Source organism: Phodopus roborovskii, unplaced genomic scaffold, assembly GCF_943737965.1.
Source record: "Phodopus roborovskii unplaced genomic scaffold, PHOROB, whole genome shotgun sequence".
In the NCBI taxonomy this organism is placed as follows: Eukaryota; Metazoa; Chordata; class Mammalia; order Rodentia; family Cricetidae; genus Phodopus; species Phodopus roborovskii.
The window spans coordinates 53,192,352-53,214,202 of NW_026126480.1; the positions used below are offsets into that span (position 1 = coordinate 53,192,352).

The 21,851-nt window shown below is 48.2% G+C and overlaps 2 protein-coding genes and 1 pseudogene across 2 annotated transcripts in view; 1 reads left to right on the top strand and 2 right to left on the bottom strand.

Moving 5' to 3' along the window:
• Nudt8 (nudix hydrolase 8) overlaps positions 1-21,851 on the top strand; it is a 70,027-nt gene that overhangs the window by 35,550 nt on the left and 12,626 nt on the right. The window lies entirely within an intron of this gene.
• On the bottom strand, positions 442-2,981 carry LOC127228622 (glutathione S-transferase P). Its single transcript, XM_051193537.1, has 6 exons — positions 2,741-2,981; positions 2,469-2,504; positions 2,160-2,266; positions 1,976-2,063; positions 1,548-1,651; positions 442-802 (listed from the first exon to the last, which is right to left on the bottom strand). Exons 1-6 carry the CDS (start codon positions 2,964-2,966, stop codon positions 506-508), a joined length of 858 nt encoding a protein of 285 aa, XP_051049494.1. The 5' UTR covers positions 2,967-2,981; the 3' UTR covers positions 442-505.
• Positions 19,594-21,795, bottom strand: LOC127228628 (glutathione S-transferase P 2-like; annotated as a pseudogene).

Consider the following 21,851-nt stretch of genomic DNA (forward strand, 5'->3'; position numbering starts at 1 on the left):
TGAATAAAGCACTGTTGGCCAATAGGAAAGGAAGATAGGTGGGACTAGGAGACTAGGAGGAAAGAGGAAGGAGTAAGGAGGAGTCAAGATGGAGAGACCGGGGAGACCAGACGCCTGCCCCACTCCCCAGTAAGGAGACCATGTGAAAATACATAGATCAACAGAAATGGGTTAATAATTAAGACAGAGCTAGCCGATAAGAAACTAGTACCTGGCCAACAACTTTATATCAAATACAGAGCCTCTGTGCGTTAATTGGGGCTGGTGCGGCAGCGGGACCAGACCCAGCGGTGGGCGGAAAAACCTACTCCTTACACCTCTTCCTGTTTCAAAAGGTCCACAAGCATTAAGCAGGATTATGCCCTGGTCCTCTGCCCTTCCCCAGCCTGACTGTGGGGGTCCCAGTGTCCCTTGTCCAGGAAACAACACCTGCAGCACCTCTTCTGTCTTACAAACTTTATTAGCCATAGAAAAGGGGACAGACAGCTCCCGTCTCTTCTGTCCATTACTGTTTGCTGTTGCCATTGATGGGGCGGTTCACATGGTCAGGGGAGGACAGGAAGGCCTTGATCTTGGGCCGGGCACTGAGACGGGCCACATAGGCTGAGAGCAGGGGGAAGCTGTCCAGGCAGCCAGGGGCCAGGACCTGGTGGATCATTAGCAGATCTAGCAAGTTGTAATCGGCAAAGGAGATCTGGTCACCCACGATGAAGGCTTTGCCCCCTTGGTTCTGGGACAGCAGAGTCTCAAAGGGCTTCAGGTGTCCAGGCAGGGCCTTCACGTAGTCGTCCTTACCATCCTCCTGCCAGGGAGACACCGGAAGCTGTACCACCCTCCCACACTCACAGGGCACTGGGTACTGAAATCCTGCTGCCCTGTAATGAATTCTACCCTTTCTAGATACACCCCACCCCCAAGGGCATGCCCCTAGCATTAACTATCACTTGGGCTGCCTGGAAACAGGAGCCCTAGCCACTCCTCTGCCTGCTCCCCCCACCCAGGCTATGACCTGGTCTCATTCACGTCAGCTGTTAACTCTTCCCCACTCTATTCTGCATTTCATTCCTGCTAAGGTCTCCCTCTATACCCTAAGCTGGCCTAAACAACTCACACTGTAGTGCAGGCTTGGCCTTGAACTTGGAGTAGTCCTCCTGCCTCAACCTTCCCAACTACTGTGATTGCAGGGGTATGCCCGCCCCCAGTTAAGATCTGATATCTTTATTATTGTAAAACTCTCAGAGCCAGCGCCTCTGAGGGTCATTCTGTGCTTCACATTTACACCCAGCCATGAACAAAGTCTTCAACAGCACCCCACCCCCTCGGGGTAGAATCCAGCTGGTTCAAGGGCTTTAGGACCTGGTCTGCTGCCTCCAGCTCTGTCTGCTCATCTTCTGCCCCTATGCACACACCCACACACTTGTGGGCTTCCTATCTGCCGCCACTAGCCCCTCCAGCTCACACTGCGCCAGCCTGGCTCCGGAGCTCTGACACAGAGACGCCAAGGGTGGAGTCAAAAGTCCCTCTGCGTGCGCACACCCCACACTCACATATTTGGTGTAGATGAGAGTGATGTATTTGCAGCGAAGGTCTTCCACCCCATCATTCACCATATCCACCAGGGCAGCTTCCTTCTGGTCTTTCCCATAAAGTCCTGCAGTTTGGGAGAGACAGCATGATGGAAATCTGATTGTTCCTTCCCCCAGGCAAAAGGCTGTGTGCAGGACCCAGGCTGGAGGGAGGGGGATATGGGCAGTCATGTGAGCCAGAGCGCATGAGAGGCAACAGGAAGTGATGGCAGGCAGATCACGGCTGCAGCCTGAACAAGTATAATCTCTGTGTGCCCCTGCTTTGCCGTCTAATCTGGAATAAAATGTGAGTGGCTGGAAGGGCAGACACCCTGAAATGATGTTTGATGCCCCCCCACCCCCACCACCGCCCTGCCCATCAGCTGGACCACCTGAAGTTCAGGACTCACCCAAGGATCGGCCCAGGTGCCTCAAGATGGCATTAGATTGGTACAGGGTGAGGTCTCCATCCTCAAATTTGGGAAGCTGCCCATACAACTGTGGAGGTGGGGCAAAGCTTGGTGAGGCTGCAGTCTCCCAGTTACGGCCCTCCTAAGGCCCCGCCTCTGGCCCCCCAACAGGTGCGTCACTCACACAGGTGGACTTGAGCAAGCCTTTCATCCAGGTATCTATGGTAACCACCTCCTCCTTCCAGCTCTGGCCCTGGTCAGCCAGCAGAATGCGCATGGCCTCACAGCGCCCTGTATGGAGGGACAGGGCAAGGGTTTAGGGACAGCATTTACACCCAGCCTCAGGCAACTTGGGTCTGGGCATAGTGAGGGAGGCATAGCCTTGCACCAGGAGAAGGGTCAAAGATGAACTGGCGTTTCCCCAGGGTGGATGGGAAGCGTGGGCTGCAGCCCCTACCCGAGACCTCCCCTTCCTGCAGTCCCTGGCTCCTACCTCGAACAGGGAAGTAGACAATGGTGTACGGCGGCACTGGGGATCAAGGAGAGGGATGTTAGCTGGGAGAAGGGAGCTGACTAGGATTCAGAGTGGTGCACCCCCTGCACCATCTCCGGGCCCCCTCCCTGGTCTGGGCCTCCAAGACCTCCTGAAAGCCCCCCTCCCCCCGCCCGGCTCTGGGTGCAAACTGCTCCCGGAAGGGAGCTCTGAATCCAGAGAGGGCCCGGTGCTTGTTGATAATCGGCGGTAGCCGGGCATTGTGGACTCACTGGCTGCTGCGTAGACTGAGGTACGCACTCCGAGCTGCGTAGACAGGAAAAATCTTGGGTGTCGAAGCGAGCACACAGGCCCCAGCGACTCCCTCCTTATAAGGGGTATCGCGTCCCGCCCCGGATGCTGAGTCAACACGGTGGAGGGAAAGGGGGGGTTGCGGAGTTCCGCAGCTCGCGCCTCCTGCCGGGGACACTCAGGAGCTGGACCATATGCTGAGTTCATTTTTGGGTCAAAGGTAGGTCCTGCTTGAGAAGGGTGTGTCCAGTTCTCTTCCACTGTGTACTGGAGCTGGACAGCTTTCTGCAGCATGTGAACCTCTGTCCCCCTTCTGCCTGTCCCCATCCTCAAACTCTTCCCGCAGATCAGACCAGTGACTGACCTAACTCACCAACCTCTTTTTTTTTCTCCTGCCCCAAAAACTTCATTTAACCATTTGACCTTCGCTAGAAGTAGCCAGAAAGCTGTAATCCTGGATCCTCCGTGCCAGTAATGTGAGGAGCTTTAAAAAGAGAAGAAAAATGAAACGAAGAGGCAAAGTTGAAGTTTTATGTCAGAAACCTTCACAGTCGGTGCTTGCTCTACTTTCTGCACTGGATCTTCAACCCTTCCAAGACAACGGCTTGCAGCTGAGAGATGGCTTCCAAGCTCAGGGCCCTTTCAGCTCTTGCAGAGCACCCAAGTTCACTTCCCAGAGCCCACATGAGGCGGCTCACAACTGTCTGGAGCGCTAGGGCCAGAGGAATGTGCTGCCTTCGGCTTCCTCGGGTGATTCACTCATGTACACAAACACAGGGACACATAATGTTAAAAAATAAATTCTAACAAAATAAACATCTGTCCCCAAAGGCTACCACACACAACCTCACTGTTAAACACATCCAAGTGTGTGAGAGCACAGAGAGAGATAAACACACACAGAGGGAGAGGGAGAGAGAGGGAAACATCCTTCAGCTGGCTGCAGCACAGACACCCACCCTCCTCTGGCCTTTAAGAGGTGTCCATGCCTCCTGCCTGGCCTCAGGCTGGGGACTGCTGTCTCTTTTCAGGCTCCCTACCGCCCTGGCCCCTCTCTCCCTGTGCAAACTGGGGCTTGGACTACTGAAGCAGCTGCGTCTCTCTATGTCTGTCTCTTTCCTCCCCAACCCTGCCTGCCACTGTCCTAGTTGATGTCCCTGTCCCTCCTCATTTCTTCTACTCTGGTTACTTCAAAGGAGCCCAAGTCAGCATCTCATTTTGGTCTGAGATGTGCAGAAACATTTTCCACCCCTGGCTCTGTCCCTGTGCACCATATAATATTAGCCAGTCTCTCCTTCTTCCCACAGCACAGCCCAGGCTTTTCTGCCTCTTCAGTAGAGTTCAGACTCTTGCTCCATACTGGACCTAGGTCCTTTGTGCTTGCTTGAGTTCATCTGTTCCTGACCTTGTCTTGGATGCCCATGAGTGGGAGTGCATAAGTAGGAACCAGGTGGCCCTCAGGAAGAGCTGTATGTGCCACTCCAAACCTCATTCCATTCAGAGCTCCCTCAGGCCCCACTTTTCATTACTGAGGATTTGGGACCTTCCTGTGTTCTTTGGGGTTTTTTCTCCCCTTGTGGAAATTGCATTTTTCCTAACCTTGGCTTTGTTCCTTGAAGTTGCTGCTCTCTGTTCATAAGCATGCCGTCCTCTTTTATTCTACATGTTAATCTCTTAGTGACTTTTCACCTTTACATTTATTTATTTGACTCTCTTAACAAAGCTCAAGAAACCCTGACAGTCCTTGAACTCACTATATGGCCAAGGGAACTTCTGATCCTCCTGCCTCTACCTTCTGAGTGATGGGATCACAGGCATGTGTCATCTCACCAGGTTTGCATGGCACTGGAACTTGAGCCCCGGGCCCCATGCATGCTGAGCAAGCACTAAACAAACTGAGCTATATCCCCAGACCCTATTTTTGTTTGTTTCATTTTGAGAGAGGAATTATTGTAGGCCAGGATGTCCCAGAACTTGCTAGGTAGCAAGACCTCCTCACACTCTAGGTCCCACCTCCTGAGTTCTGGGGTTGTGGGTGTGCCCTCCTCACTCAGCTTTTATTCCCTTGAGACATCACACATACCCCTCTCTATTTCTCTCTCTCTCTCTCTCTCTCTCTCTCTCTCTCTCTCTCTCTCTTTGTGTGTGTGTGGTGGGGGTTAGGCAATGTAGTGCTGGTCGTCCTAGAACTCACTCTGTAGACTAGGCTTGCCTCAAACTCAGAGATCTGTCTGCCTCTGCCCCTGAATGCTGGTGTTAAAGGAGTGTGCCACCACCACACAGCTATCTTTTCGATCTTCACTGGAGATAATGTTCATTAGAATTTATAAGATTCCTTTTCAAAATATTTTTTGTTGTTGTCAGGATGTGGGAGTGTATGCTATGTGTGTCTGGCTTTATTTATTTTTTTTTTCTTTTCTTTTTGAGACAGGGCCTCACTCTGAAACTAGATTATTCTAAAACTTGTTTTATAGCCCAGGCTGGCCTTAAACTGCCTCAGCCTCCTGACAATTAGAATTTCAGCTGTGAGAGCTGCCTCCCGGACCCTGTGAAGTTAAGTCTCTTATTAATGTCTCAAATCACAATACTCACCCTCCTGTCTTCTGTTAATTCCACCCTGTGTGTACACAAGTGCTTCTGGAGGCATCCAGAAGCCTGGGTAGATAGAAATTGGGTACTAGCTGGGTATGGTGGTGTATATCTTTAATCCCAGCACTCAGGATGCTGAGGCAGGATCTCTGAGTTTGAGGCAAACCTGGTCTACAGACCAAGTTCAAGGACAGCTAGAACTACACAGAGAAACCCTGTCTCCAAACAACAAACATAAAATAGGTTCTGTTCTCAGAACTCATGGGATGACTCACAACTGGATATAACTTCAGTTTCAGGACGTCTGACTCCCCTTCTGGCTCCTATGGGCACTGCATGCATGCCATACATGAGCCCATGTGCTGGCAAAACACACATACACGCACATAAAATAAAAGTAAATAAATACTTTTAAAAAATAATATCAAGCAGGGTGTGGTGGCCCACGCCTTTAATCCCAGCACTTGGAAGGAGCAGGCACATCTCTGAGTTTGAGGGCAGCCTGGTCTACACAGTGAGCTCCAAGATAGCCAGGGCTATACAGGGAAACTATGTCTAGAACTTCCCTCATCCAAAAGAAAACAAACAAAAAAAAATCGTATTATCTGCAAATTTATCCCCACCCTTCCCATCCTGACATATCTCTTCTTTTCCTGTTTTAACTTTCTATTTTATTTTTTGAGATAGGGTTGTTCCATGTGGCCCTGGCTGGCTTCAAACTCACCAAAATCTGCCTCCCAAGTGCTGGAATTAAAGATAACACAGAATATCTGGCCTATTTTAAAATGATTTTGAGACAAGGTCTTGCTGTGTAATCCTGACTGGCCTAGAACTCACTATTTACACCATGTAAATGAGCCTTGAACTTGTAGCAACTTCACTGCCTCAGCCTCCCAAGTGCCAGGATTACAGTTCTATCACTGAACCTCTTGCTTCTGGTCTCAAATGGGCCGGTGGGTATGAATGAAGAGAGGGGATCCCTGGACTCTCACATACCCTGCATGCTTTGGGTTACTGCCTTGTTCAGACCATCTGATCTGAGAGCTAGGAGACATTATGCATAGTTATGTGTAGATTTATGACCTGTAATCCCATTGCCTGAGAGACAGACAGGATTCCCAGCTAGCTAGTTAGACTAGCTGAAATTGGTGAACTTTAGTTTTTGGGAGAGAGAGAGAGAGAGAGAGAGAGAGAGAGAGAGAGAGAGAGAGAGAGAGAGAGCGCAATTGAGGATGATGCCTGGTGTCAATTTCAGACCTCTACACACATGTGCCCATGCATTCATATACATGCAGAAACACACATATAGATACCACATACACGTGCACAAAGGAAATTGAGCTGAGCTGAGCATGACAGTGCATGTCTAGAATGGACATACTCTGGAGGCTGAGGCAGGAGGAGTGTGACTTCAAAGGAAACCTGATCTCTATACGGAGGCACTGTCTAAAATAACTTCCTAAGATGTTGTAGAGGGCAGAAAATTCTCTGCTTCCACCAACGGTGTGGAAGGAATTCCTGCATCCTCTCCAGCAGGAATGAACCACGTTCTAGGGAGAGTTGAACTCCAGTTCCATAAACTACATTCTCATGCCTGTGACTCAGGAAAAGCTAGAACTCACAGGAGGAAACAGGTAAAGGATGGCCAGGGGCTAGAGGTGGGTGAGCTTCACTGGGCAAATGAATGGGGTATGTGTGGATGGGATAGTTATGTTGCTGAATCATAGTGACTCGACAAGATTGCTACAGTTCATCCATTTGCCAGAAGGGATGCACTTGCGCTCATGGAAAGGACAGACCCAGCCACTCTAAGTGGCTGTATACTGGCTAAGTAAACAGCAGTGTTCCCCAACTAGTATGAAGATGGCTGAGTCATGCAGGAAGAACTCGTTGTTTAAATAGCTGAAGAATACAGATGAAAGGTGGAACATGGAGACAAAGCTGAGACAATAGGCTGTTGCCCTTAACAACCTGCTGTTGATTCTGTAAAATCTTGCTTGTATGTCCACCCCATCTTGTGCTTTTAAAATGAAAATACAAACTGGACCCGGAATCAAAGCCTTTGCCTTTCGTGAGCTATCCTGGCTTCAGTCCAGAACTCCTCTCTTCCACTCTTACTGGCATTGGAGTGCTTATTCCAGAAAGATCCTCACATTTCTGGAATCCCACCCAGTGAGATCTCCTTCACCAGTTGGTGCAGAGAGGCTGCAGCTCCTAGGGCCTTTCAGCCCACCTGAGGTCTCTCTGGAACTGGGAAGGTCACACCCCCAGGGAATCCCTGGGGGTCTTGGTGAAAGAAGAGACTAGGCTAGGTGTCCAGACCAGACCAGACCAGATAAAGATCCCAACATTAGGAGACATAATTAACAAAACAAACTTTTAAAAAGTGTATCAGTTTTGGGCTTTTTGCTACTGTTGCTTTGTTTCTGGCTTTTTGTGCTTTGAGACAAGGTCTCTCAATGTAGGGTAGGATTGCCTGGAATTTTCAGGAATCTTTCTGTCTCGGGCTTCCACATGCAAGATAGTAGGCATGAAGCACCATGCTTAATAACCATCACGAGTTGTCAGATTTGAGAAGTAAGCCCAACCTGATGCTATGCTATGTTCTGTCTATTGCTTTGCTATCACTTATAAAACATGTAACATTGTTCTTGTTTATCCTTTCTGACAGTCTCCACCACACCTATCACTAGCTGTCTTATTTTGCAGTTTAAGCTCTTTTAAATGCTATTTATTGATTGGCCATATCCACTCTACCACAAGCTGACCTCAAACTCTCCATGTAGTGGAGCATGACCTTGAACTCTGATTCTCCTGCTTCTGCCTCCCTAGAGTTGGGATTGCAGGGTGTGCCACCACACCCGGTTTTTCTGGTGCCAGGCATGGACTTTGTGCATGCTAAGCAAACATTCTGCAAAGGCCCAGGCCTACTGATTTGTATTTAAGATAGAGTCTAGGGATATTGCTTAGGTTGGCCTTTGGCTCCTGGGCTCTAGCCATCCTCCTGCCTCAGCTTCCCATGTAACTAGAACTGTAAGTGCCCATTACTGCAATGATTTTATTTAGCCATCAATTTTATATGACAAATGGTTCTGTTATTCACTTTCAACTCTGAAAAAGATTATCTATTTATTTGTGTATGTCATCACTTATTTTGTTGTACATGCTTGTGGAGGTCAGAGGACAACTTGCAGGAGTCAATTCTCTCCTTCTACCACACGGGCTCCAGGTATCTGTAGGTGATCAGGTTTGGCAGCAAATATCTTTATTTGCTGAGCCATCTTGCTTCAACTCTTATTTTTGCATCCACTATTTCTTCTTGTGCATATGTATTCCTAGAACGTGTGTTGTGTGTATGCGGTTCTGCAGAAGAGGGAGGCATCACCTGGGACTTGTGGGCCCGTGCCCCTGGTGGACTTGATTAGCCTGTGTTGTTTTGCTTTGTCAAATTATGATTTACTGAAACTCTGGTTTTAGTTGCCAAACATGCCAGCTTGTGGCTTCAAGAAAGGAAGGAGCTGAGTCTCAGGGAAATGAGATGACAGCCAGTCTTGTACACCTCCCTTGTCATCCCCCAAGCAAAGCCTGAGATCAGAGGTTCCCCTGGAGACCCTGGGGGCAGGGAAGAAACTTCTGAGCGCTTATGTGTCAGTCTTAGGGCATTTAGGGGGAAAGTGTGGAAGGCAGAAAGCCCCTCCCCAGTGCCTCACCCCAGCAGAGTCTGCAGCCAGCCCTCTGACAGGGAGTGCCTGCAGCTGCATTAAGTCAGTATGGCTGACAACAATGGCTGCCCTGCCCCAACCCTGGAAATGGTAAGGGTTGAGTAACAATGTGCTTGACTTCAAACCAACCATCTATCTCTAAGAAGTATGTCTGTTCAGCAACCCCTGTTTTATCTTGCTTTTTGAGACAGGGTTTCTCTGTGTAGCTTTGTAGACCACACTGGCCTTGAACTCACAGAGATCCACTTGCGTTTGCCTCCCAAGTGCTGGGATTAAAAGCTTGGCTCGTTTTCTTAAAAAATTAATATATCTTATGCACACAAGTGTTTTGCCCCGCACATATGTATACGCACCACATGGGTGATGGAGCTCTGAGGTAAGAAGAGGGTGTCAGATGCCCTGGAATTGGGGTTGTGGATGGTTGTGAGCCACCATGTGGGTGGGAACTGTACCCAGGTCCTCTGAAAGAGCAGCCAGTGCTTTGACCACCCAGCCGTCTATCCAGCTCCTGTTTTGTTTACTCCATTTCCCCTGAAATCCTGCTTCTCTCTGCAGTTTTCTGCTAGAGTTGAGGCCAGTATGTGCTCTGTTACCATAGACAGCGAGGGCTGGCATATGGTGGTGGACCTTGGCCATCACCTGCCTCTAGAAAATTTGCTTGAATCCTGGTCATGCTTATCTTTTACATGGTTATCTGTTTGCTTTTGTTAACTAGCAGCAGGGACAATGGACCCCACAGCTATTGTGATGTTCCCAGGGATTAACAATTGCTGTCTGCCCTGTATCAAAATCACGGTGGCTCCTTAGAAACTCCAGGCTTCTGAGACACTGAATTATGAGCAACTTTCAGTATCATTTGTTTCACCAGGACAGTGACTTTGGGGTGCCCCATAACAATAGCTGTCATCTCCCAAGATCCCTCAACAGACCTCAGGGTCCAGGCCAGGGTGCAAGCCATAGGGATATCCTTACCATAGACTCAGAGGATAATCAGGCAGCTGAGTGCCTATGTCACTGCTCCAGGCCACAAAGAGAACTCTGCTGGGCTGGCTGAACACTCACATTTTCACAGACCATGTGTGAGCTCTTCTCAGAGTGAGCTCTTCTCTCCCTAGAAGAATCAGGGCAGATCCCAGTGCCAGGCAATGTGCTGATGTCTTGAAGGCCCTGTGGACTCGGCAAGGTTCTCCAAACTTTTTAAATCATTTTCCATTATGGGTGTGTGTGTGTGTGTGTGTACAGGTTTTCTCACGCCACCATGAGAGACCCAGGGATAGAATTCATATCATCAAGCTTGGTGGCAAGTACCTTTACTCACTGAGCCATCTTGATAACCCAGGGTTCTCAGTTCTTATTCTGTGCAAGTTAAACTTTGATGTAGGAGTCTAGATATGGAAGCATTACACCTTCAAACTTCTCTCACTTGACACCTCCAAGGGCACAGATTAGAGGTGAGGAGGAAAGGGCAGGGGAATGAAAAGCTGTGCAATGAAGGCAGTGAACACTTCTGCCTCCTCCATGACTGGCACTGTGTGAGATTCACCATGGCATAGAATCCCAATTGTAGTGATAGACTGGATGATCACCCATCATCAACCTTGACTTTGTAAAGACATTAGTAACAAAAGTTAGGAAATGGAAGCTGAAGGGGGGGGTTCTTGTTGTTTTTCTAGACAGGGTTTCTCTATATTGTTTTGGAGGTTGTCCTGGAACTCATTCTGTAGACCAGGCTTGCCTCAAACTCACAGAGATCTGCCTGCCTCTGCCTCCCGAGTGATGGGACTAAAGGCATGTGCCACCAATGCCCGGCAAAGAGATTATTATTATTATTATTATTATTATTATTATTATTATTATTATTATTATTATGTATACAGTGTTCTACCTGCTTGTTTGCTTGCAGGCCAGAAGAGGGCACCAGTTCTTATTTTTAGATGGTTGTGAGCCACCATGTGGTTGCTGGGAATTGAAATCATGACCTCTGGATGAGCAGGCAGTGCTCTTAACCTCTGAGCCATCTCTCCAGCCCCCTGGAAGTGGTTTTTGTTGTTGTTGTTGTTTTCCAGTTGAGGAAGCAAAACTCTATAAAGAGGGCAATGTGGTTATTATCTTCTCATTTCCAAAATAAGGAACAGAAAACGGTGTGTACTCCCTAGAGGAGAGTGGCAAACACTGCTCATTTATGAAGCAAATCAGTAGAGACTGCTTCCAGCTGACAGATTAGGAAACAACAATAATAAAGAGCAAATCACTTTTCAACAAACAGAAACAAGTAAACCACTGGAAACCCAGATCGAAAAGTTAAAGTGTTTGCCACCAGGGGGCGCTGGCCTACAGAGGCTGAGACAGAGGGCTGCTTCGTTTCACCTGCTTTCCTGATTTTTTTTTTTTAAAGAATGTTAATATTTTACCAAGATATTGCTATTTTTTGAGTTTTGCATCTTGCAGGCTGTCTGCCACAACTGCAGGTGACGAATGAAAGTCTAGGTCCCCAAAGTGCTTTCCTGTGCTCTGCCCAGGAGAGGGCGTGAGCGTGAGCGTGCCACTCTGTCCCTCCCACAGCTTGTCCCTTGTCCTGCTTTTTCGGAGTCGTGCCTTTTTTGGCAATTACATAAATGTGAGTGAAATTTTGCCCGAGTTTTGAGAGCCATGTCAGCAAATTAATGACCCTGCCGAGGAGTTCACTGGGCCCCCACCTCCAGTTTTGTAGTAAATTTGTCAGGATACAGGAGGTCTAAACTTGCTTTTTAATCCCACTACTTTGTTTGAGGCCAGCCTGATCTACACAGTGAGTTCTAAGTCAGCCAGGGCCACATAATGAGACTCTGTCAAAAAAAAAAAAAAAAGACAGTCGGCCCAAGGCTTGTGACTGCACTGGGTTTGGGTTTGAAGCGTGGGTGATCGATGACACTAAGTCCTTCCCTTGGTGATCTGTGCTGGCTTCGGGCAGCTGAGTGTTGGAATGGAGTTGAACTGTGAGCCTATAGCTAGTGTTGGTCATCTGATAACGAGATCCCTCAGCTATGGTGCCAAACACCCCTCCACAGCCTGCTGGACCATTCCTCTTTGACTCCAGGGTAGAAAGGTGGAAGCCCATTTCCTGTCTCGGCTCAGATGCCTCAGCCTGTAGGAGTATTTGCCCAGTGTGCATGAGACCCTGGGCTCCACTGATAGTATCACATTTTTTTAAAAAGGGTGGGGGGAAGAAAAAAGGGGAAGTGGGAGGAAGACAGGGGTAAAGGGAGAAAAGGGAAGGGAGGCTAAAGATGAGCAGGCACTGGGCTTGCCTATGGCCTGTGATCTTGAACTACATGCCTACATGAGGCATGTACTCACTGCAGTGCCTGGCATGTGACACACCATCTGCAAAAGACTACAGACAAATGCTGTGAATCCAAGGTCTCATCAGAACCATTGGCTTCTGTGTCATACTGGCTCCTTAAGAAATTGGAGTATTTCTCACTGTGGCATTTCCTACATGCATGGCTTAGCTAGTATTCACCCTAATATTTTATTTATTACTGTTATTATTATTATTTTTAGTTTAGTTTTGTGAGACAGAATTTCTCTTTGTGGCTCTGGCTGTCCTGGACCTCACTGTGTAGACCAAGCTGGCCTCCAGCTCACAGAGATCCACTTTTCTGCCTCCTGAGTGCTGGGATTAAACTTGTATGCCACCGCCACCTGGCTCTTACTCTAATATTTTGTGTGTTTGGTGTGTGTGTGTGTGTGTGTGTGTGTGTGTGTGTGTGTAAATTTTCTTCTTTCTTTCTTCTTTTGGAGGTCTCATGTAATCTGAGTTGGCTTTGAACTCTGTATATAGCCCAAGCTGGCCTCAAATTCATAATCCTCCTGCATTGACCTGTTTATTACTATTATTACAAGCAAATGCCACTGTACTGGGCTTTATTTTTAAGAAGTAGAACCTCATGAATCAAAACCAAAGATGCCTACAAAAAGTTTGCTCTTCAGAGCCTGAGGAAACTCCTCCTAAGCTTTTCTAATTCTCTATGGTGTGTGTGTGTGTGTGTGTGTGTGTGTGTGTGTGTGTGTGTGTGTGTGTGTGTGTTGTATGCACATATACATGTCCATGTGTGAACACAAGCTAAGTGTGGAAGCAGGGTGTTGATGCAGGATATTTCCTCTGTTGTTTTCCACCCCCAATATTTTTTTTTTAAGGCAAATTCTCCATGAATCTGGAGCTTAATGATTTGATGCCTAGATGACCTCTAGGTGACCTCGGAGCCCTAGGGATCTTCCAGGCCCTGCCTTCCCAGCACTGGGATGACAGGTATATACCCTGTGGCTGGTATTTTACATGGGTACTGGTGTTGTAGAATATTATTTTCACTAGGCAAAGATGTGTTACATTTGTTTATGGTTCTGAATGTTACTTTAACTATGTGAGGGTGTGTTACATTTGTCTCTGCTGCCTTTGTTAGCCATGTAAAGATGTGTGTTACATTTGTTTGTGCTGCATTTGTTTAATAATGTAAAGATATTGTTGCATTTGTTTTACCTTGCCTGCCTAAAGCACCTGACTGGTCTAACAAAAAGCTGAAAGGTCAATAGCGAGGCAGGAGAGGGATAGGCAGGGCTGGCAGCAGATAGAATAAGTAGGAGAAATCTAGGTTAGAGAGAGAACGAGGGCGGGAGAGAGGGTGGCATGCCCAGGGCCAGAAGCCAGGTGGGTCCAGCCAGACAGAGAGACAGCAGGAAAGTAAGATATATAGAAAGAAAGAAATGTAAAAGGCCCTAGGCAAAATGCAGATAAAAAGAAACAGGTTAAGTTATAAGAGCTGGTGGGGCTGGGCGATGGCGGCAGATGCCTTACTCAGGAGGCAGAGGCAGGCAGATTTCCATGAGTTCCAGGCCGGCCTGGTCTACAGAGCTAGTTCCAGGACAGGCTCCAAGACGATACCGAGAAATCCTGTCTCGAAAAACAAAAACAAACACAAACAAAAGTTCTAGTGGGACAAGCAAAAGCAAAAGACAAGGCCTGAGCATTCGTAAGTAATCAGAAGTTTCCCTGCCTCGAATTGGGAGCTGGGTGGTGGCACAAAAGGAAAAGCCTGCTACATACTGGACTAAGCATCCTCTGGGACCCAGGTCCTTGTGCTTGTGTGGCGAATGTTCCACTAACTGACTCGCCTTCCAGCCTCTACTGCTCCTTCTTGTTCACACTGGTTCTGTATGAATCAGATAAGTTCAGATTTGGTGACAGAGCCTTCTAATGATGGCAGCCAATGATTAAACATTTTCCTTACTCAGTCACAAGTCCAGCGTCATCTGGATAGGCTGGTGTACACCTCATGGTGTTGCATACTCATGTCTGCTGTCCCTGTCACATCCCAACCCAGGACATGGGAGGATTTTTCTTTGGGCCACCAGTAACATAGCTTAGGCCTGATCTTAACTAATTCTTATAACTTAAGTTAACCCATATCTATTAATCTACATTTTTTTTTTTTTACATGGCTTGGTTACCTTTACTCTGTACTTCCCATCCTGATTCTTCTGCGTCTGGCTCCCAGCATTCTCTCTCTCCAAGCAAGTCTCATGTACCCCTGCCTGGCTATTGGCTGTTCAGCTTTTTATTACTCCAATCACAGCAATACATTTTCACAGTGTAAACATCTCCCATGTTTTCTTCTTTTTGTCTAAATAAAAAGGGAAGGCTTTAAACTCTAACACAGTAAAATCATATACAATAAGAACAATTATCAGATAAGTGTTACATGCAATGCCCAGTCCATTTGTTTTTGGAAAATTTAGAGAAATTACTTTATTACCTATTTTATCTTGTTGAGTCTAAAGTTTTATACATAAACCACTTTTTATCATAACTTGTATTACCATCCTAAAAATATCTTTTAGACCTTAAAATGTTTTTTTAAATAAACAGCTTAAGTTTTTATGTCTCTCAACCTATGCACTTTACATCTTTTTATGTAAGTTTCTTTTCTGAATTTGGTAACAAGGAAAACTGTATAACTAGACTAGGTGGTAGACAGCTATTTCTGCCATTTCTTGCATCTTTTGGAAGTCGCTTGCTTGTACTTCCTGCTTACTCAAGTAATATTATTTTCCTTCTCAGGCAGGTCTTTGATGGGACTGAAGACTAGAAAGTCACAATTACTATTCTCTCATATCTTAACTAAAAGCATATCAGGTACTAGACTCAATCTTCAGGATAGAAGAGCTATTGGAGTAATCTCTATAATTTACCATTTACTATCTGTACATTTAGTATTGTTTCTTTCTTGACGGTGTTCTCGTTGATGGTAGTTCCATTTTTGTTTATGTTATTGCCCTTTCTTTCTCCTGGACAATACTTGATAATCATTCTTATTGTATATAGTTTTGTATTAGGTTTATAACCTTCTTATTTAGACAAAAAGGGGAAGTGTAGTGGGATTCGGTCTGCTATGACCTTGAGCTATCTGGCCTGATAGAGGCAGAGCTTCTTATCTGCCTGACCTCTTAAAAGGAAAGGGGGAGGGGCTCTCACTCTCTTGGGTGGTGAAGACCATGTCCAGCAGCAGGAAGCAGCACATGGTCAATCCCCAGCTTTCCAAGAACTCTGCAACTGGATTCACCATATCCTGTATTTGTGATTGTATTTTCCCCTTTTTCATATCTTAATAAATCCTTGATACCCCTTACACACATGCACGTGGATTTCTCACTACAAAGATGTCCTGTGAATGTGCCCTTCTGAAGACGCAGGTTCTGGGGCTTACAGTGTCAGAGGTAAAGGATTCCACCTGCCTGTTTTCTCACTGTATATGAGTTCAAGGCCAGCCTGGGCTTCACAGATAGATCCTGTCTCAACACTTGTCAACACACAGCCTGACCCCATGGTATGGTGTGGAAATTCTGACTTGCAATTGGCAATGACTTCTAGTGATCACCACACAGAAAGTGACGAGAGGTGCCAGTGTCATTAAGAAGCAATATTTTCTCCCTCTTGTGGCGGCTCATAGTCCACTCATTATTTAAGGGATCAAGCAGAAGCAGGGTGGGACCAGAAGAAAGGTTCTTCCAGTGAGATTCTGTTTGTCTGCTCCTGGTCAGCTCCTGGGGTCTCTTTCTTTGTGAAGTCACAATACAAGATCCAAATCTTGAGTGGGTAGCACAGTACTTTCCTAGCATTGTAAGACCCTGGGTATCATCCCCAGCACTATACTCATGCACATGTGAGCACACATCACACACACACACACACACACACACACACACACACACACACACAATTACTTATCTATAATGGGTTTACATTTTTTTTAAAAATAGGTCAGTGAATTCCAGAGACCCACCAGGTTCCCATCTCCTATCTCACGATTGCTGGGAATTCAAGCACAAAGCTGCTACACTCAGCTTTTATATGGGTTTTGGAGATAGAACTCAGATCCTCACCCTTTTATTAACTGATTGATTTTATTTTTTCAAGACAGGGTTTCTCTGTGAAGTGAAGTTCTAGATGTCCTGGAACTCGCTTTGTAGACCAGGCTGGCCTCACACAGAGATCTGCCTGCCTCTGCCTTCCGGGTACTGGGATTAAAGGCATGCGCCACCACCACTACCCAGCTCCATATGGACCTTTTCCCCCCTCTTTGTTTTTTTGTTTTTGTTTTTTGTTTTTTTAATTTTTAACACTTTATTATGTAAACAACATTCTGTCTTCATGTATGTCTGCATGCCAGATCTCATTACGGATGGCTGTGAGCCACCATATGGTTGCTGGGAATTGAACTCAGGACCTCTGGAAGAGCAGCAATGCTCTTAACCTCTGAGCCATCTCTCCAACACCCCTCTTTGGTTTTTTTGAGACAGGGTTTCTCTGTGTAGCCCTGGCTGTCCTGGAACTCACTCTGTAGACCAGGCTGGTCTCAAACTCACAGAGATCTGCCTGCTTCTGCTTCCAGAAGGCTGGGATTAACAGTGTGCGCCATACCACCAGTGCCACTTTCAAAGGGAAGTGTCTGTAGTTCACACCACCAACCAGGAAGGAGAACGATGGAGTGAGGTTAGCGTCTCAAGCCTGTAACCAAGAAGCTAAAGTCTCTCCCATCTTGCTCTGATGGTAGAGAGGAGGGACAGAGCCAGAGGAAGAAGAGGAGGAGAGAGGAGAGATGCGTATTTAAGTGACCAGAATGAAGCCCCACCCACCCCGCCACCACCTCAGTGGAGGCTGCCTCTCTCAGAAGAGGCTCTGCTACAGAGAACGGTGAAGTCAGAGCTGTGGTGGTGATGCTCTGTCCTCTGAACGACTGTGCCAGAGAAGTGAGGTAGTCTGTCTGAGAAGACTCAGATTGCCCCTCCCCCCCCCCTTCTGTTCCTTGGGAGCTAAATCAGAGCTGGGGCTCTGTGTTTGGCTTGCCTCGGGTCACATGTTAATCTTGCATCTAGAGAGCCAGGTCTGGCCCAGGAGCAGATACTGAGGACTCATGTGGAGCAGGGAGGAAGAGGTGCCAGGGCAGTTGCCAGGTCGGAACTGGGCAGCTGTCCCAAATGTGTACGCAACTGTTGCCTTGGCCGAGTTTATGAGCCGAAGGTCGTGGTCGCCCTATTTTTGGAACAGCAGGAAAAGCAACTGCTTCTAACTTGCAAAATGGTAACTTTCCACAAAAATAGCAGACGCAGATCTGTGGGAAGGCCTCAACCTCTTGCACCTGAACCTTGGAAAGACTACTACATCAGGTGGTCGCCATACTTTTAAGGCCAAAGCAGTCCCAGAGGCAAAAGTCTTCCTGTCATTTTCTCTCCTGCTCTGACAAGAAACAGGGTCAGGACAGAAAATAAATTAAATGGAAACAACAAAGCTTGTGCCCCTGAATCCGGGGCCACACTTCTGCCTTGTGGCAGAAAATAAGCATGCAGGCATTCGAAGCAGAGCAGCTCCCTACGGCCCTGTCCAAAGCTGACCAGGGCAGTCAGTGTTCAAAGTTCAGGGGTGGGGGTGGGCTTGTTGCCAAACAGAGAAGCACTAGACAGTTCGGAGGATTGGAATGTCTGTGGGTCGTGTGCGAAGAGATTTGTGGCTGGAGGTCATCCCAACTTCGTCTCCCCAGGTTTATAGAACTGATTGATGTGCGGCCTTCCTAGCCCAGAGGCAAACACCCAGGCTGCCAGAATTTGGGCATGACCTGGAATTTCTATCACTTGACTTCAGCCTGAGTACTTAATATGTAACTACCAGCCACTGCACTTGTCCAGAGAACATGCAAAAGTAGCTTCTGGGACTGTTTGGAGAGGAGTGCAGGCTTAGCATCCACCTGCCTAGGTGCAAATTCCAGCTCTGGCCTCAGTGTGAGAGCTAACACTCCCAGAGAGGGTCAGCGACATTTCCAAGGGCCCACACACAGGTACGAGCAGCCAGAGAGTCCAGATGTGTAGTGAGAGTCCCCTCAGGGTATGGAGAGTCTTCAGGACAGGGTGGGGGCAAGTAGCAGTTGCTGCAGAAGCAACACTGGGAGACACAATGGAAAATTCCCATAGATTTCCTGCCTTTATGATGTAGCTCAGGAGTGCAACCCAGGGCTAAATTCTGATGCCAAGGTCTGAACTCTAATCCCTGGACTAAGCCCTGATCCCTGAGCTGGATCTTGATTCCAGCCCTAAGACCTGCTCTTCATGGTGAGCCCTGGCCCCTCCATTAAAGCTTCTCACTGATCTTAGGTTGGAGACATGATCCTCAGGCTGAGCCCTGAACTCTCTGGTTTCCCAGCCCTCTCGATCCTGGTAGAATGAGGCCAGTCACCTTGGATCTACCCTTTCTGCTCCATCTCAAGCAGCTGGCCGTGCTTTTCACTTGTGTGCAAAAGCTTGTTCCACCTCCCCAGCTAGAGCACAGGTCCAGCCACCGGTCTTCAAATGTTCGCACTTTCAGATCAGCTGGGAACCCTCACCCTGCCCTTGCATTGGAGACCTGCTCATTGCCTGTACATGGGACAGAAGCATTCAACTGTCCCCAGAGTGCACATGTGACACACCCAGGTATATGTGTCACTCCTGAGGGTGCACACAACTAGCTGATACCCTTAGGGATATTGTTATTTTTTTTTATTGGGTGAAGGAGCTCTGGGATTGAATTGAAGGTCAGACACCCCCAATAGGGAGCCCTCCAGTGGCACCTGGGGGTTTAGAGCCCCAAAGGCCTTCTTCCCTGGAAGCTCTGGGACTGATATTGTTGCAAGAGTGGCTTAGGTGTCAACCCTGCAGAGGATCCCCAGTGCTCTAACCACCTACTCCTAAAGACCACAATACAGCTTCCTGCTACTGTCTTCCTCCCTCCCTCCCTTCATTCTTTCTTTCTTTTTTTAAGTTTTTTGAGATTTCTCTGTATTTCTCTGTGTAGCCCTGAATGTCCTCTAACTCACTCTGTAGACCTTCGAACGCAGAGATCCACCTGCCTCTGCCTCCCGAGTGCTGGGATTAAAGGGGTGTTGTGTGTCACCACCACCCAGCTCCTGCCTCTGTTTTTATTGATCCATGGGGAGGGGTTGGGGAGGCAGGTGGGCTTATATCTTTAGGCGAGCAGAAATGGGGCGGTTTACATGCTCAGGGGAGTCCAGGAAGGCTTTGAGCTTGGGCCGGGCTCTGAGGCATGCCACATAGGCTGAGAGCAGGGGGAAGTCATTCAAGGAACCAGGAAACAGACGCTCGTGGTTCAGAAGCAAGTCAAGCAGCTGGTAGTCTGCAAAGGAGATCTATGGGAAGGAGAGAAACTCCATGGAGCTAAACACTATGCTTCCTGCCTTCACCTCTGCATCAGGGAACTGGGCCTCAGTTCTGAGAAAGAATTTGAATAGGGTGTGAAAGGCCTGACCCAGTACTCACCTGGTCACCCACAATGAAGGACTGGCCACCCTTTTTCTGGGCCAGCAGAGTTTCAAATGGCTTCAGGTGTCCTGGAAGTTCCTTCAGATACTGGGCCTTGCCCTCCTCCTGTGGTCGGAAATGACCCCAGCTGGGGATGCACAACCAGACTGACCACCCTGCTTTGCATTAGCCTGCAGTCCCTACATACATTGTTACGGAGAAACTGCTGGCCAAAGTGCCTGATGAGGTCTTCCAGTCCATCGTCCACCATGTCCACCAGTGCTGCCTCTTGCTGGCCTTTGCCATAAAGCCATGAGTCAGGAAGCTGGCAGCATATTCAGGTTCTGTGATAGTCCCTACATACCTAGTACTAGTCCCTCACACCTCAGCCTGGGCCCTACTTTGCTTTGGAGATCTCCTCTGTCCTGCCTACCTGAGGCAAGCCACCCTCACAAGGGGAAGAAGAGTCTACCAGCCCCCAGGGCCACAGCCAACTGAAGCCCAGGTCTGTTTTTCTGGGCCACATCTGTCACTGGATCTGCCACACCAAAGGAAGACAAAGACTCTGGTTTGTCCCTCCCCTAGAACAAGCTGTCCAGGGACCTAGACAGACTGGGGTGTGAAGGCAGCTATCCACATACATTGTGAGAGGCACAAGGTGAGAAGATGGCAGGCCCCAGCCCAAGGCTTTGATCTGCTCTCTAGGTCCTGCAGAAATGGAGTTGGCCTGGACTACTCCCATTACCCATCTATCCCCAGGTTTCTTTGTCTTTATGGAACTCCAGGCACCTCTTTCCTAGCCAGGCTCACAGAGATTAGTTGCCTCTGCCATCTTCCTGCCATTATTCAAACAGGCTGAGGCCTCGTCTCTGTGACTATGGGTTTCCCAGACTCAGGTTAGAAGAAATGAACAATAAGGTCTACTGGAAAGTCTCTAGCCCCACTGCACTGTCACACATAGAAACTGGTGGACTCTTATGCGATGTCACCTAGGAAAAATGATACAAGTTTAATGGGAACGCACAGCCCCTGGCTGTCCACAGACAGCCCAGCACCACACCTGGGAGCCTTCTGGAACCTGGGCCTGCAACCTTCCTCTAGGGTAAACTGCTTGCCCTCTATCCAGGTGAGACATTGGTTGCTGCAAGTGAGGCAACTCAAAGCCCCAGGACAATTTTGCAGGACATCTGTCAGGTGTCTTTCAGGGCTGCACTTCAGGACTCACCCAAGGAGCGGCCCAGGTGCATTCGATTGGTACAGGGTGAGGTCTCCGTCTTGGAACTTGGGGAGCTGCCCAAACAGCTGGGAGAAGACAGCTCTGTAAAGGGTTTTCAATCGACTGCCCCAACCCTAGTCACAGCCCCACCTCCTCTTTAGTGTAGCCACTCACACAGGAAGTCTTGAGTGTACCCTGCCCCCAGGCATCCAAGGACACCACCTCCTCTTTCCAGCTCTGGCCCTGGTCGGCTAGCAGCATGCGCATAACTTCGCACGCCCTGTATTAGGGTACAGGACAGGGGTTGGGGAATAGCGAAGAGACCTGGGAGAATTTGGAAGAGTGGAAAGTTGACAAGGGGACCGAACTGAAACGTTGGGAGGGGAGAAATGTAGTAGAGGCCATGCCCTACTACCTAGGAGGGGGAACCCAGCTCCACAATGGCCCAGGAAAGGTAGAGTTGCAAAGTGCAGCTGCCTAAGGAGCCTGGCAGGGCAGTTCTGGCCCCACCAACCACAACTGTAGTCCCGCCCCAGTTCTCGGTCCCACCCCAACATGGCCTTTGCCACGCCCCTCCGGCTCCACTGTCGGTAGCCACAGGAGCGATCCTGAGGACTAGTTAGAGCCCTTCATCTTGAAAGCGCTGAGGTCACACCTCGGGAGGGGAAATAGACGATGGTGTAAGGCGGCACTAGGAGAGAGAAACAGACGAAAAGCACGATGAAGACTCATGGGGGGGTG